The sequence below is a fragment of the Dermatophagoides pteronyssinus genome, unplaced genomic scaffold (genome assembly GCF_027571235.1).
Source record: "Dermatophagoides pteronyssinus isolate colony J.1.1.1.1 unplaced genomic scaffold, Derpt_VIB-CSIC_2022.12 sq0003, whole genome shotgun sequence".
In the NCBI taxonomy this organism is placed as follows: domain Eukaryota; kingdom Metazoa; phylum Arthropoda; class Arachnida; order Sarcoptiformes; family Pyroglyphidae; genus Dermatophagoides; species Dermatophagoides pteronyssinus.
The window spans coordinates 2,786,683-2,802,379 of record NW_027461527.1 but is presented as its reverse complement, the minus strand read 5'-3'; the positions used below and the strand labels follow the sequence as shown (position 1 = coordinate 2,802,379).

General features: G+C 30.4%; 3 protein-coding genes across 5 annotated transcripts; 2 read left to right on the top strand and 1 right to left on the bottom strand.

Moving 5' to 3' along the window:
• Positions 1-1,029: 1,029 nt before the first annotated feature.
• Gug (arginine-glutamic acid dipeptide repeats grunge) lies at positions 1,030-13,433 on the top strand. 3 transcript variants are annotated; one of them, XM_075825215.1, is made up of 10 exons: positions 1,035-1,267; positions 6,565-7,108; positions 7,233-7,331; positions 7,404-7,484; positions 7,545-9,573; positions 9,649-10,180; positions 10,245-10,389; positions 10,451-11,560; positions 11,623-11,750; positions 11,810-13,433. In XM_075825215.1, exons 2-10 carry the CDS (start codon positions 6,920-6,922, stop codon positions 11,841-11,843), a joined length of 4,347 nt encoding a protein of 1,448 aa, XP_075681330.1. In that variant the 5' UTR covers positions 1,035-1,267; positions 6,565-6,919; the 3' UTR covers positions 11,844-13,433. The 3 variants fall into 3 exon arrangements, with proteins under 3 accessions (XP_075681329.1, XP_075681328.1, XP_075681330.1); XM_075825214.1 differs by having other exon boundaries at positions 1,030-1,267; positions 7,545-10,180; positions 11,813-13,433; XM_075825213.1 differs by having other exon boundaries at positions 1,032-1,267; positions 7,545-10,180.
• Positions 13,434-13,589: 156 nt separating this feature from the next.
• Positions 13,590-14,821, top strand: Stoml2 (stomatin like 2). The gene is made up of 2 exons (XM_027343772.2): positions 13,590-14,579; positions 14,650-14,821. Exons 1-2 carry the CDS (start codon positions 13,590-13,592, stop codon positions 14,755-14,757), a joined length of 1,098 nt encoding a protein of 365 aa, XP_027199573.2. The 3' UTR covers positions 14,758-14,821.
• LOC113793712 (FGFR1 oncogene partner 2 homolog) lies at positions 14,755-15,689 on the bottom strand. The gene is made up of 2 exons (XM_027343773.2): positions 15,402-15,689; positions 14,755-15,327 (listed from the first exon to the last, which is right to left on the bottom strand). Exons 1-2 carry the CDS (start codon positions 15,546-15,548, stop codon positions 14,905-14,907), a joined length of 570 nt encoding a protein of 189 aa, XP_027199574.2. The 5' UTR covers positions 15,549-15,689; the 3' UTR covers positions 14,755-14,904.
• Positions 15,690-15,697: the final 8 nt, after the last annotated feature.

Sequence of the window (15,697 nt, the reverse complement as noted above, 5' to 3'; positions counted from 1 at the left end):
GAATCTTGGAATCCAAATATTGAGGGGGGAGAAGAAAGAAAACCAAGATAACATGGTGAATGTGAATTAATTTCCTATTATATATTAGTGTTTTGCTTTTATTATTTAAAAAAATATGTTTAAGAAAAAAACAAACAAACATAACCAACTTTATCATCATCATCATCATTAATCGGGTTCCAGGATCGGTGGTGATGTTGGGACCAGATTAAACGATGGAAATTGAACAAAGAACAACAACAATTTAATTATTGTGTTTATTCTTTCGAATAGTTTTCTTTCTTTCTTTTTTTTTGTGTTGAAATTGTCAAATGAAATGTGTCGTTTTTCCCATTCTTGTGAACTCATCATCGTAAACTTTTTTCCTTGACCTCGCAAAAATCAATAACTGGTCAATCAATCAACAATAAAATGAAATATTATCCAATTACAAACAAATATAATCATCATCATCATCATCATTCATCAATAATAAATTTACAGTGTAAATCAAAATTATATAAATTATTATTATTATCATCATCATTAGTTCTTTGATTGATTGTTCCAAAGTCTCATCATTTGAATATTAAACAACAACAGTTCTTCAATGTTTATTTCGTGTAATAAGTGTATGTGGTAGCCAACAATTTTTTTCTGTGTAATCATCGTACTTAAACAAAAATGATGTTTTTCAATGATACATTTGATTTGATTTGATTTTTTTTCTATATAATAATAATTTCTGTGTTTGTTTGTTTGTTTTCATTTCATAATTTGGTGATATACGAATTATGTTTCGGATTATTATAATCAAAAAATAATTATTATTTTTATTATCATCATTATTATTATTATTATTGTTTGAAAATTCATAATCATTCGTGTTGTTTTTTTTTCAAGTTTTGTACTGAACAACGAATTCAATTTTTTGTGTGTTTCTTTATAATTCACACTCTTGTGCTTTGTGCTTGGTGTATATTTATTTTCATCATCATCATTATAATTTTTGGATTATAATCAATCAAATTGATTGATTAAATAAACTTTTTTTTCAATTTTTGTTTTGCGTATCATACACGATTTTGTGGACAAATAAAAAAATAAAGCTTATAAACATTATTGTTGTTGTGGAACATCTTATTGTTAAATAAAGTTGGATTTTGTTTTATTTCTCTTTTCTTGTTCACATGAAACAATTATAATAAAATTTTAATGAACAATTTTAAAACTTAAAATTCATCTTAACTGAAAGTTATTTTTTTCCACTCACACTCCTAATAATAAGGTAAGTTTAGTTAATTTTCAAATCTTTATTTATTTATTTCAACTAATTGTGAAATTCATTTAATTCATACGATAGAAAGAATGAAAGGACAAAAAATTCTCTGAAACAAATAAAAGGAAATTCTAAAAATTATTGATTCACTCCTTTCAGAAATCTTTTGGGACGGATTTTAAACTGATTTTTTTTTTGTTTGTTTGTTGATTGAATCCAATATGAATATTTATTTTAATTTGATTAATATCGACAATTGATATAATTGTTTTGTTGATAAATAAATAATCGATCATTCAATTCCTTTCGTCATCATCATTATCAAGATAATATTATATTAAGAATATAATGATTGAATAATAATGAAGCAAAAAAAAATTTCCGGTCTGCTAATTTTCTCTCTTCATTTTGTTGTTGATGTTTTTGTCATCCATCCATCCATCCATCCACCAACTATAGAATAACATAATCAATTTCTTTATAGATTTTTTTTTTGCCATTCCATTATTCAATTAACAATATTCAATAGGAAACAAAAATGATTTCTTCAATAAAAAAATGATTTGTTATGTTGGCACCATAGGTCGCCTTAGTCATCATTATGCATTAATATTTATTACGACAACAATACAAACATTTTCATCCGACACATTAATCAAAGAACCAAAAAAAAAAACATATAGTTTTACTTATATAATGTCAAAAATAGTTTGTATTTTAGATGAACTTTTTTTTTCTCTCTCTCTATCTCTTCCCCCCACCCCATATGTACTAATAATAATAATAATCATAATATGTGTGAGTAAAGTGTGTGTATGATCCAAACGGATTCGATCCAGTAGATTTGGTTGTTTTTTTTCTATTTGGCTTATTGTATAAAGTGTGCATGTTTGTTTTTATGTTCGTTGTTTGCCCATCATAATCATCATCATCATCATCATCATCATCAACAACATCATAATCATCATAACCACTTCATTGCTGCCACTAAATTGCATATAAAATAAATAATATAATAGACTAAAATTGAATGGTTCTGTATCGGCATCCTCATTCTATTTTTCAACATTCATTACTCATTCTATTCTATTCAATTCTGTTCCATAATATTCAATTCTTTTAAATGTTTGTCTACTGTATTTGCTTTATTGTATTTATATAGACAAATATTCTTTTTTTTCCCATTCATATATATGAAATTTATAATACAATAAATCGTATTATTCTCTCTAAATGCGGTCTATTTGTGTATGGAAAATTCTTTACAAATCTTTTTTCGTGTTTCATTACACACACACACACACACGATTCTTTCATGTTTCACATTGTCAATGTTTATTCGTTTTGGTTACCGTTTTAATTTCAATGAAGAAAAAAAATCATAACAATGAGATTTTGTTTGTTTGTTTGTTGAATCAACGTTTAGATTATTGATTTTATAATATAATATGATGATGATGATGATGAAATTGTTGAGTTTTTGTTTTCTATTTATGAAAGATTTACACATAACATCTAAGAGTATCATCATTGATGGTTAAATAGACATGAAATCATCAACTCTTTTTTCTATGTTTTTTTTTCTCAGTTGATGGTAAATGATAATGATGATGATGATGATTATTATTATTTTATCCACAATGTATAATGTGTGTGTGTGATTATATTTGTCATCATAAAAGATTTAACCATCATCATCATTATCATATAATCATCATATAATAATCATTATTTGTTTATTCGTGTCGGATTATTATTGTTATTATTATTTATGAATAACAAATACCCCAAAAAATGAAATCATAAATATTTTTGTTGTTGTCAAAATGAATTTTTTTTTCTTTGCAAAATTCATTTCATTTTCAGCCAAGAATTTTTTGTTTCATTTGAATGGTTGGTTGTTTAAAAGGGTGGAGCAAAAAGAAAAAAAGAAATTGGCATAAACTACGATTCTGTTTCACAGAAAAAAACACTGGTAAATCGTTGTTTTCAGTGATAATAAATTGTCACTTTTTTTTTGCTCCAATCATAAACAAAATATATATGATTCTTATTTATTTATTTACCGTTTTGTATCTTGTTTAGTAAACTTTCAACAAGATTCATACTTGTTTTTTTCCCATTATTCTTATTCGTTGTTGAAATAAACACATTTATATTGATTACAGATTAAACCACTGGATTCAATTGTATATGTGGTTGTGTTTGTAATATCAAAATAAATGTCGTTAAGGATCGTTTACCGTGTGTGTGTATGTGTGTGTAGGTTTGTTTATAAATAAAAAATTTTATTTTAATGTTTTTTTTTTTCGTATCTTTAATTTTGTATTTATGTGAACATTATCAATGATCAAACAAACATTGTCGTTATAAATACTGAATTTATAGTTTTGTTTTGGTTTTTTTGAGATATCAATGTTATAAGATCTATTTGGCTAGTTTTAAATATAATTTATTCGATAATTATTTGATGCTAGCTTGTTTGATTGACAAATTTTTGTTTTTGTTTGTTGAACATTTGTTAAACAAGATTGTGAATTGAAAATAATCATTTATATTCTTCCCAAACAATCAATAAGAGATAAAAAAATATGAATATTTATTAATCTTTGCCATATAGAGACATACATACACACTTTACAATCGACAATCATCATCATTTGATATCAACAAAACATGAAAAACAAGAATTAGAGTATGAAGAAGCAAAAAAAAGAAAAAAGATGCCATTCTTATTCTTGTATTCAGTGTGTGTGTGTGTGTGTGTGTGTGTGTGTGTGATGGTGAATAATTCATAATTGACTTGCATGACTACTCTCTTGTATCTTTAATATTTTAGATGTGTTATGTAGTAGTGGATATTAGATGTACGATACAAACACACAACAAATAAATCGACAACAACAACAAATAATATAATAAATAATAATATCAAATCAGCTCAATTGAGCTGATTTTGTTGTTGTTGAAAAAAACTCGAATCTAACAAACAACAACAACAAAAACAACAGAGAAAAAATTGTAAGAAAAAAAAAAACACAGAGAGATATGTATGAAATTCTTGAAATTGAACTTTTTTTTTGTTGTTGTTGTAGCTATTTCTCCGTTTTCATCATTATCTATTCGAAACATCAACGTTTATTCATCTCCCCCACTATATTTTTTTTTCTCGGTTGTTAAAAGTTTCTCACCTTTGATTTTATTATCATTATTATAATGATGAAAATAATAATAATGATGATGATGACCATTGCAATGGCCTGAATCATTATCATTTGACATGATGATGATGATGATGATCATTTTGTTGTTTGGTTAGTTTTGTTTAGCCGCTAATAAATGTTTTAGTGAATAGTTAGTTATCAGTAGTCATATTGGTTATATGATCAGTAACTGCATCAGTAGTAGAGCGATTCAATTGATGCATCGCATCAATTGATGTTGATGATAAACTTGTCGGTCAATGTCATTTTGATGTTGAAAAAAACCCTCAAAATGTAATGTTGATTTCTCTTTTTTGTTTTGTTTAATTTTTATTTGTTTCCGTTTTTTATTTGTTGATTGATCAATGAAACGTGAAAAAATTATTTGAATTTTGGTTGATTTTTAGTTTTTTTTTCCTGGTCAGTATATTTTATAGATATCTAGTCATCCGTATCAAATAAGTGATTGAATAAATTTTTTTTGTTGTGTAATGTTAGTAGTGGTCAAGCGATTCTCGAAACAATGGAAAGTGTACATGATTGAATGAAATGAACAAGAAACATGAAATAAGATAATTTGTAGTTGTTGTCATATAATAATAATCATTATTTAATGATGATGTGAATCGTGACCTTTTTTTATTTTATTTTTTTTTCTTCGTTTCTTAATGACAACAAAATGAGACAAATAAACAAACAAATGGTTATTAATATATAGTAGTAAGAATGAGTAATAATATAATATTCTTATGTGATAACAAATAATTATTAAATTAAAAATGAATTCAATTTGTTAATTTAGTTGTTTGTCTTATTTCCGTGTGATTTTTTTAAATATATTTTCAATATTCAATATTGTCCTGCATTGAATTCATCTTTGTTCATAGAAAAAAAACAACAACAATAAAATAGAGTTATTTGAAATTGTTTTTTCGGTTAGTTTGGTTTTGGTTTTCGTTTCGGTTTTAGCATTGTAATCGAGAATGAATGTATAGGTACTCATTAGAAATATACAAATATTAAAATATATACTAGAATCCCAAGTATATTTTGTATTTAACAAATTTTCTATATTTGTTTGTGCGTCAAATCGGTTCTCTAAAAAAAACGGTGATCTTTATTTTCACTATTCTTTATATACACAATATAATATTTGGAAACAAATTTGCTATATAATCAATGATGATGAACATAAATGATAATCATGAGAACAATAAAAAAATAGAATTCCACAAAAAAAATAAAAGACCAGAATGTGAGAGAGAACAAGAATTGTTTTTTTTCGGAATCCAATATAACAAGAAATAAAATCTTGTTATGTTTTTTTCGTTATTCACTTTGTGATGAACTAAACTTTTCATAAACCTTTTTTGTTTTGTTTCCATGTGAAGTTTCACGATATGTGTTGGAATAATGTGAAAAGAGAGTAAATGAAATTAAAATAATAATAATAATAAAAAAGCCGAGAATCATAACCAATTTGGATCTCATTTTTTTTTCTTGCTCCTCATTTCAACTTGATAAGATTCCATTTTAAAGTTTCATGAAATTTTTATTTTCTCGAAAATTTTTTTGAATATATTTGGACCATACAATATTTAGTGGAAAGGTAGAACAATATGGATACAGTGCAAAATTTTTTTTCAAATGAAAATATTAACCAATCGACTGACGTTAGAATGCGGGAAATTTTTTTCAATAAATTTATTCAATTTTAAAAATATTTCATTCAACATTGTCATTTGAAAATTTCAGAGAATTTATTGATGAAAAAAAAGTTGAAAATTATTATTCAATAATATATTGTATGAATGAGAAATGAAAAAATTCCGACTTTCCATGGAATGATAACATGGCGGCCTTGATCGGGTAATTATGAGAATGGTTGTCGGGCAAAAAAAAAAAAGAAGAAAAAACTAAATTTCACATTTATAAACGTTTTATTTCATTTTATTGTACTTTTTTTTCATTTCTTATTCTGGCCGCAAAGATTTTATTTCGATTTTTTCTCTCTCATTATTTTTTAAATGAAATAATATAATAAAATTTTACTAATTTGTCAATTATTTCATTTTTTTTTTACTTGTTTGTTTATCATTTTAGTTCATTTTCAGAAAAATATTTTATTATTACACATCATCGATCGTTGGTGCATCAATCCAGAAAAAAAACAATCCCCGGATTTCCGGAAAATGATCAACGAATAAAGTTCATCTGAATACAATTGAATATTTTGCATATTTTTTTAACGATAACGAAAAAAAATCCGATAAACAAACAATAAAATTGATATAGACGAAAAGAAAAACCAAAAACGGATTTCATCTGTCCATAAACAGGGCAGGAGTGATACAAGGTGGCTGACGATTTGGCAGTAAATTCTGTGGGCGAAATTCGCGTTGGGCCAGCACACCAGGCACGCTTGCCCGATTGCAAACTGGATGTGTCGCCGCGTGAGATGCCCGAAAAATGCGAATCATTAGAAGAGCTGCGATGGATGCCTGGACTAGAAGAATGCGATCTAAAAATGTATTTGCGTGCGGCTAGAAGCATGGCTGCATTTGCCGGTATGTGTGATGGTGGATCAGCTGAAGATGGATGTTTAGCCGCTTCAAGAGACGATACAACTATAAACGCTTTACAATTGGTATCTAATAATTTTTTTTTGAAAAAAATAAATTGAACTTTTTTTCACATAATATTTATTTTATTTGTTTATGTCGATATTATATCTGTTATTGTTTTGATTTGTTTGTCATTATCAAACACAGTTGCACGAAAGCAATTACGACACCGGTAAGGCTCTACAAGCTCTTGTCAAAAGTCCAGTGCCAAAAGGCATTGATAAAAAGTGGACTGAAGAAGAGCAGGTAATGTTATTTGATGGAAATTACTTATTATTTTAAAAAAAATATTTCAAATTTAATGATCATGTTATACAGAAACGATTCGTAAAAGGTTTACGATTATACGGTAAAAATTTTTTCAAAATTCGCAAAGAATTATTATCACATAAAGAAACGGTAAGAATGTCTTTACTTTTTTTTCAATTTATTTTTATTTTTTTCCCGCAATTTTATTAGCCCGATTTGGTCGAATATTATTATCTTTGGAAGAAAACTCCACAAGCCGCTTCGGCACGACCACATCGTCGTCATCGACGCTGTGTACTTCGACGAATTCGTACACAAAACAATAATAATAATAATCCTAATGTTCAAAACAAATCAACTTCAAACAAAGACAACGATAACGTAGCCGCTAGTTCTGCAAGTGAAGACGAAGCGGATCAAACTGACGACTCAGATTCACAAATTAACAGTGACCTTGCCTGTAGTAATTGTAATACAATAGCCAAAGAACTACATCAAACAGGCAAAGATCGTTCATTGTTGTGTAATGAATGCCGTAGTTATCTGAAAAGATACGGTGATCATAGACCAATTGGTAGTAATAAATCATCAACGACAACAACGACCGATTCAATCAATAAATCAACATCTTCCAATCTACATACTAATAATAATAATAATAATAATTGCAACAGTAATAATAAAATGGACGATGAACAATTTTCAACGACGGCAAGCCAATTAAGTAATGGCAAACCAAATCTACGTGTTCGACGAAACAAAAGCGATAAAAATAGTAAATTCGAATTGAATCGTGGTAATTCAAAATCATCCGAAAACAGTAGCCCTGAACGTAATAGTGATGCAAATCCATTAGAAATTGAGACAACTAATGGTGATGCTACTTCCGTTACTATTACCGGCACTGGTAATGATAATGAAAACAAAAAGATTGATCCGATTCTTAACATCAGCAATAAAAAACGACATTATTCCAGTGTCAACAATAACAATGACAATTTTAATGGTTGTGATGGCAATAACCAACAACAAGAATCGAATGATGAACAGCTGGACAATGACATTAAACGGAAAAAATTATCATCATCATTGGATGATGATGATGATGGCCTTGATTCGGATCAAAGTAAACCGGATGAATCGGCTATTAATCTTAATGAAGATGTAAATAAAATTATCGAAAAAATCAAAGACAGTTCACCGGAAAATGATTCACATGATAATGATGACGACGATGACGATGACAATAATAGTACAGCAGCTAAAATCGCAAAAAGTGAATATCGAGAAAAAGATAATGCGGATGGTACAAGTGTGACTGATGTTTCCGCCAAACTAGAATCGATTGAATCAAAAAATGATCTTGATACGAAAGATTCAGATGAAACCAAATTCTCCGATAGAATTCGTGAAGATGATGATCAAATAATGATCAAAACTACTAAAGATGATTCGAATGATGATGGTCATTTGGATAGTCAACAAAAATCTGAATCATCGGCAGAGCCATTATCGTCTGATCATTCGGATGCTAAACCAATGATCAAAGATGAACCACCATATTCACCACCACAAGATCTATCTTCATCATCATCACGACAAGAAAAACCATGTTTGGCCGAGCAACAAAATCCTTCTGTGCCTTTCTCGACCATTTCAATGATTCGTGGCAGTTCATCGCCTACAGTAGCATCAACAATATCATCAATCATCAAAAAAGAAGACAATGTTACCGCTGTCAATTATTCGACAACTAACACAGTGAATTTGTCATCAACATCTGCTTCGACTAAATTGTCCCCACCATCGTCATCATCAATATCGCCATCACCGAATCATCATCCGGCTCACCATTCACTACATCCTGGCGGTCCACCCCCGCTCCCACCACCAATACCGCCCACATCATCATCATTTAACTTTCATTCTTCATTACCCCCAATGCCGCCGATACCATCGGATCGATCCCAATTCCCATATCTAGTACCACCATTGAATTTCTCGTCACCACATCAACACGATCCGATATCGATGAAATCGATCAGCGAAAAGGATTCCGCCAATGTGGGTCAATCAAATGAATCGTTGAAAGGTTCACGTGATGAAAAACAACGTGATGGACAAGAAACGGGTAGTGGTAAATCCGGCAACAGTAGTAATAAAAACGAAAGTGGTCGAAGATTACCCAGTCCCAGAACATCAGTGCCCAGCTCAACGGCTCCTACTTTTCCTTCGTTAGGTAATTTTAATGAATTACAAATGGATGAAATGTCAATGTACTTGGCTAACAACAATTCACTGCACTTTCCAACAGTGCCACCATTTATGACATCACCAAACGATCCATTTTTGTTATCGCATCCGAATTTTCCAGGCTTACCTCCCGGCAGTGATCGTTTGCCTTTTAATCCGCTCATGAATTATCCTCCTGGATTTCCACATGGATTGCCTGGTCTGCCGTTTATGCCGCCATGGCCCCAGTATGCTGCAGCGACACGTCTGCCACAAGGTGCATTTCCTTCTTCGTTTTTACCACCTCCGCCTGGTTCGAATTCTTCCGGTAATATTGGTGGTCCAGGTTCTTCGGCTGCTGCTTCCCATTCACCTCATTCACAAATGTCATCCAAATCTAAGTCTCCCATTACATCGCAATCAAGTTCGCATCATGGTTCATCATCACATTTGCCATCAAATAAATCATCACATGACAACAAAGATGTATTCGATCCGAGAAGAGATTTTTATCAGCACGATGAAGAGGATTTTGATAGTTCATACTTGCCTCGTGGACCTAGTCCAGAACCGAAAATTGAAGATAGTGAATGTCATCGTAGTCATTCGGCCATGTATGTTATTCTTTGATCATTTTTTTGTTTTTGAAAAATTGCCAACATTTTTACTTGTTAATAGATTTTTGAGACATTGGAATCGCGGTGAATACAATTCTTGTGCACGAACAGATTTAACATTCAAACCTGCACCGGAATCACATTTATCTCGTAGACGAGAAGAACGGGCACGTAAAGCTGCCGAAAAAGAACGTGAAGAACATAAGGTTGATAGAAATTTAGTTGATTTAACATTTATAATTCTTAAAACTAACCATATTTTTACAGAAATCTGCGGAAAAATCTGCTGCTGAAATGAAATCCAATCATGGATCAAATCAACCTGGTATGGTCGGTGATAATTCACATCTCGGTTCGATGGGTGGTCGTCGTACGCCAAGAAATTTCGACACACCTGCACTTCGCCAATTAGGCGAATATGCTCGACCACACACAGCGTATTCACCTTTTTCTCATCCTTCGCTTGGCCATCCAATGAATCCGATGAATCCGAATTTACCTCTTAGCTTACATTCCTCTGCTGGTGGACCATCTGGCCAAATTGATCAAATGGCATTAGCACAATTAATGCTAAAAGAACGCATGGAAGCAGAGGAGAAACAAAAAATGATGGAAAAACAAAAAGAAATGGAACAAATGAAATCACGTTCACAATCACAAACACCACAACATAATCAACAGCCGCAGCAACCACCACCATCGATGCCTTCGACATCGTCAGGATCGTTGTTTGATCCACATTTATTAGACATGCAAAGGCGATTGGCACAATCGACAGCACCAAGTATGCCAAATTCTACTATGGCCAATCACTCGAATACGTCATCGGCAAATGCTGCCATGTCGTTGGCCGGTGCGAATCCAGGATTAAATCCGTTCATGTTGTTTTCACCGAATGATCGTGAAATTCAACAAATGGCTGCAGCTGCTGACGCGGCTCGATTCCAAGCCAATGCCGATCGTCTTGGTAGTCTAAGTGCTGATCATATCTTCCGGTTACAAATGGGTCTAGCCAATCCTGATTCATTACATCCTGGCGCTTCTGGGCCTGGAAATAGTGGTCCTGGCTCTTCCTTTCAACATCCATCATTGCATCCATCGTCTGCCAGTGCTCAGAATGCAGCGGCAGCAGCAGCAGCCGAACAAGCCGCTGCTGCACAAGCTGCTTTAGCTAATGCGGCTGCAATCGGCATGCCAGGATCACAATTTGATCCGGCAAGTTTGCATGCTGCTGCGGCTGCGGCAGCTGCTGCAGGTCATAATTTATTACAATCAGGGGCATATCCATCACGTCCGGGATCAATTATGCCGAGACCATCCGAATTGTCACAACAATCATCTTTATATAGATCATTTGAGGATCAACTAAATCATCAGGTACGATTCACAATTTATTTTAGAAATGTATTGAATAATTGAAAATAATTTTCTCAAAATAGTTTTCGGCTCAAGCTTTATCAGCTCAATCACAAGCATTACAACATGAACAATTTCAACGACAAATGCTAATGGAACGTGAACGTTTAATAGTACATCAGCATCAAATTATTCACGAAGAATTTTTAAGGTATTTTTTAAAATTACTTTTATTTGGTTACATTTTTAATGTCATTTTATTTTTGATAGACAACGAGAAGCAGCCAGTCGAAGGCCAATGTAAATAATACAACGAATTGAATGTAAAAGGAAAATGAAAAAAAAATTTGCCAAGTAGAACTTGAAAAGCTTTTTTTTTCTTTTCCAAATTCTCAACAATCTCCATTATCATTATCATTATCATCATCATCATCATTAACATAACAATATCTGACCGAACTCGGATGGAAATTATTATTGTTCATTTTTTTCTATCTTTCTCACTTTTTCATTCACTCATTTTATGCACTACAGAATATAACGATTTATTTATTATCAATTTGAAAAACAAATTTCGGTGATTTTCCAGACAAAATTGAGAAGATAAAAAATCATTTTTTTTTGGCGATATATAAAGAGAAAAGAATTATCATTATTTTTTCATCATCATCATCATCATCTTTATCATTAATTAATCAATCAATCATTTGTATCAATCAACAGCAACAATTTTCAAAGAGATAAATAACCAAAACAAATTTTCGTACACAAACACTCATAATTCGATTCGATTTTTTTCATAATTTTTTTTGCACCGCCATCATCATCATCATCATAAGAATTTCGCAACTACCAATCCGAATGTTGAATAATTTTTTTCACATTCTCAACAATGATTTATGTTTCAATGGAGTATCGATACCCAATTCTTATCTCTGGGCAGCTCCATCATCATAATCATAATCATCATTCACATCATCATCATTCACATCATCATTATCATCATTGACTATTATATATTTTTTATTATATTATTAGGTTTCATTTTTTTTCTTTTGATCTTTTCCATCAATCGACCTTCCCTGTCACAAAAATGACAACGATGTACAAGCATTGAATAAGAAATATAAAACAAAAAACAATTTGGAACGATAATTCATCCATTTTTTTTATTTGTTCATGAATTTGTTTTTTTGTAAACAGTATTATCAATCAAGGAAAAAACATCTCCCAAAAATGAATGATGGCAGTAATTTTTTTTTCAATGAAAAATGTTTCAATCATTTAAACAACAAAGAAATCAATCAAACTATTAATTATTACAGATTCAATCAAACAAACAAAGCTCACGCTTACATACATAAACAATTTAAACATGAAACAAAAAAAAAATTTAATCTTTTTTTTTTAAAAAATTTGTATGGCATTTTTTATGTGACATGAATATTTGAAAAAAATAGGAAATTGAAATATTTCACTCTTTTTATTGCTTACATAAGATACACTTACAATTATTACATGTAACATCGATCCATTTTATTGGTTTCATTTATTGACTTTTTTCGTTTTGATAATGAAACAATCAGTTTTTTTTGACATTATGATCACTATCTCATCGTTGATCACTGAATGAGAAGAGACGAAATAAAAAATCGTAACAATAAATCATCAAAAGTGTTAGGAAATAAGATGAGTAAATATAAAAAGAAATTCCTTCATCATCGACATTTAAAGTTATAATTATTTTTATTTTATTTTCTTTTTTAATCATTGTCATCATCATCATCATCATCATCATCATCATTATAATTATAATTATTATTCTCATTATTAAGAATTCATAATTTTCAAATCAATTAATAAAAATCTAATCGAACAAATTCTTGTTCATTTTTGTTTTATAATAATTTATAATTTCTCCGAATTCAAACGGGTACGACTATTTTGACAAACTGTTGACATAGACGATTTGCATCATGTTTTTTTTCAATTCTTGCATGAGGATTACATTCGGTCTTTTTTTTACATCGGTTATTTCAAAATTTAAATTATGAATTCGGCGGCAAGATATTTGAATAGATTCGTTCTTAAACCAGGTAGATTTGTTCAATTGCGTCGATCAAATCCTCTGTTTTTACAATTTCATAGTGAGCATCAGTCATGGAATGTTCAACATCAACAATTTCGTTATAGACATTCGGCTAGATTGAATACAGTTGTCGTATTCGTTCCGCAACAAGAAGCTTGGATCATCGAACGTATGGGACGTTTTAATCGAATACTAGATCCTGGGGTTAATGTTCTTATACCTGTTCTGGATAGCATCAGTTACGTTCAAAGTTTAAAAGAAATTGCCATTGATATTCCGCAACAGTCAGCTGTCACAAGTGATAATGTCACATTACATATTGATGGCGTTCTTTACTTGAAAGTTATCGATCCTTATAAAGCCTCATATGGTGTTGAAGATCCGGAATTCGCTATTACTCAACTTGCACAAACAACGATGCGATCGGAAATCGGTAAAATTCATTTAGATTCGGTATTCAAAGAACGTGAAATGCTTAACATCGCTATTGTCGAATCGATCAATTTGGCCAGCAGCTCTTGGGGTCTAACATGTATGCGTTATGAAATTCGAGATATAACGTTACCTGCAAGAGTTCAGGAAGCTATGCAAATGCAAGTTGAAGCCGAAAGAAAAAAACGTGCAGCCATTCTTGAATCTGAAGGTATTCGTGAAGCCGAAATCAATGTTGCTGAGGGTAAAAAACAATCTCGAATTTTATCATCTGAAGCTAATCTTACAGAACAAGTTAACGAAGCAAAAGGTCTAGCCGAAGCAACTAGACTTAAAGCGGAAGCTAAATCAAAAGCCATACATATTGTTGGACAATCATTGCGTTCGATGGAGGGAAGTGATGCAGCAAGTTTGAATATTGCTGAGCAATATATTGGTGCTTTTTCAAAATTGGCCAAAACAGGAAACACATTGATCTTGTCATCGGATGCAGGAGATGTGGCTAAAATGTCAGCAAATGTAAGTTGAGAAAACATATCGATAAAAAAACAAATAATTTTTTGTTTGTCTCCATAATTATTAAACACAGGCCCTTCAAGTATATAAAACTTTGTCTCGTCCAGAACGGATCGATGAAGAATTGGAAGAAGATCCGGAAGAATATTTCAGCAATCAAGAAGAAAATGAAAAGAAATAAATAAATAAAAATTTAATTTTCATTTGTACAGAAAATAATAAAAAAATTTACAAATTATTGACAAGGCTGACTTTTTTTCCTAATACAAATAAATAATGAATGAGCATTCGTTGCTTTTTGAAATGGTCACTTTTGTTTCACAATCAATCATTCTTCGTATAATTGTTGTTGTAAAAGTTTTTTTATCTTATTATTTTTTTCGATCATTTTTTGTATAAGGACATCTTGTTTTTGAATTTCAATTTCATCGAATGCACCGACTGAATCGAGTAATGGCACTAATTCATTTAATTTGGTTTGGAAAAAATTTTCACGTTCAAACAATAGATCATCTTGAATTTCATATAATTTTTCCAATTGATTTAATTTTTCTAATAAATGTCCTTGTTCACGATATTTAGTCATGATTACATTCAAAACTTTTTGATGATTTTGTATGGCAGATTCTAGTTCAAGATTTTCATTTTCCAATTCTTGAATAGTTTTTCTTTCTTGTTCCAATGCAGCAATTAAGGAAGCTCGTGTATTATATGTAGATAGATTATTAAGATAGTTAAGTTCGTCATTATACTGTAAAGAATAATGAGTGGAAAAAAAAGATTAATGAATTAAAATGAAAACAGAATACTAAAAATATAACAAACCTCTTTATTCAATTTAATTGTATTATATAAATCTTGAGAAGAATTGGATAAATCATTCATCTGTTCATTAAGATTATCTAATTGTTGAGTATTTTTTTGTAATGATTGTATAATTTTATCAATATTTGGAGTCATATTATTCGACATTTATTAGGGTAATATTGATGAAATTATTTATTTTTTTTCTATTTTAAATTAGAAAGAAATTGGAAGATTCCAAAATCAATAAATGTCCAAAATGTAAATTAGTAAAAAAAAATTGTAAACAAACACTATCACAAGTCTGCAATAATTCG

Coding starts and splice junctions, on each gene's coding strand:
- Gug (XM_075825213.1), top strand. CDS start 6,920: ATGCCCGAAAAATGCGAATCATTAGAAGAGCTGCGATGGATGCCTGGA. Junction 7,332..7,403: donor AGTGGACTGAAGAAGAGCAG/GTAATGTTATTT, acceptor CATGTTATACAG/AAACGATTCGTAAAAGGTTT. Junction 10,390..10,450: donor AAGAACGTGAAGAACATAAG/GTTGATAGAAAT, acceptor ATATTTTTACAG/AAATCTGCGGAAAAATCTGC.
- Stoml2 (XM_027343772.2), top strand. CDS start 13,590: ATGAATTCGGCGGCAAGATATTTGAATAGATTCGTTCTTAAACCAGGT. Junction 14,580..14,649: donor TGGCTAAAATGTCAGCAAAT/GTAAGTTGAGAA, acceptor TATTAAACACAG/GCCCTTCAAGTATATAAAAC.
- LOC113793712 (XM_027343773.2), bottom strand. CDS start 15,548: ATGTCGAATAATATGACTCCAAATATTGATAAAATTATACAATCATTA. Junction 15,328..15,401: donor CAATTAAATTGAATAAAGAG/GTTTGTTATATT, acceptor TATTCTTTACAG/TATAATGACGAACTTAACTA.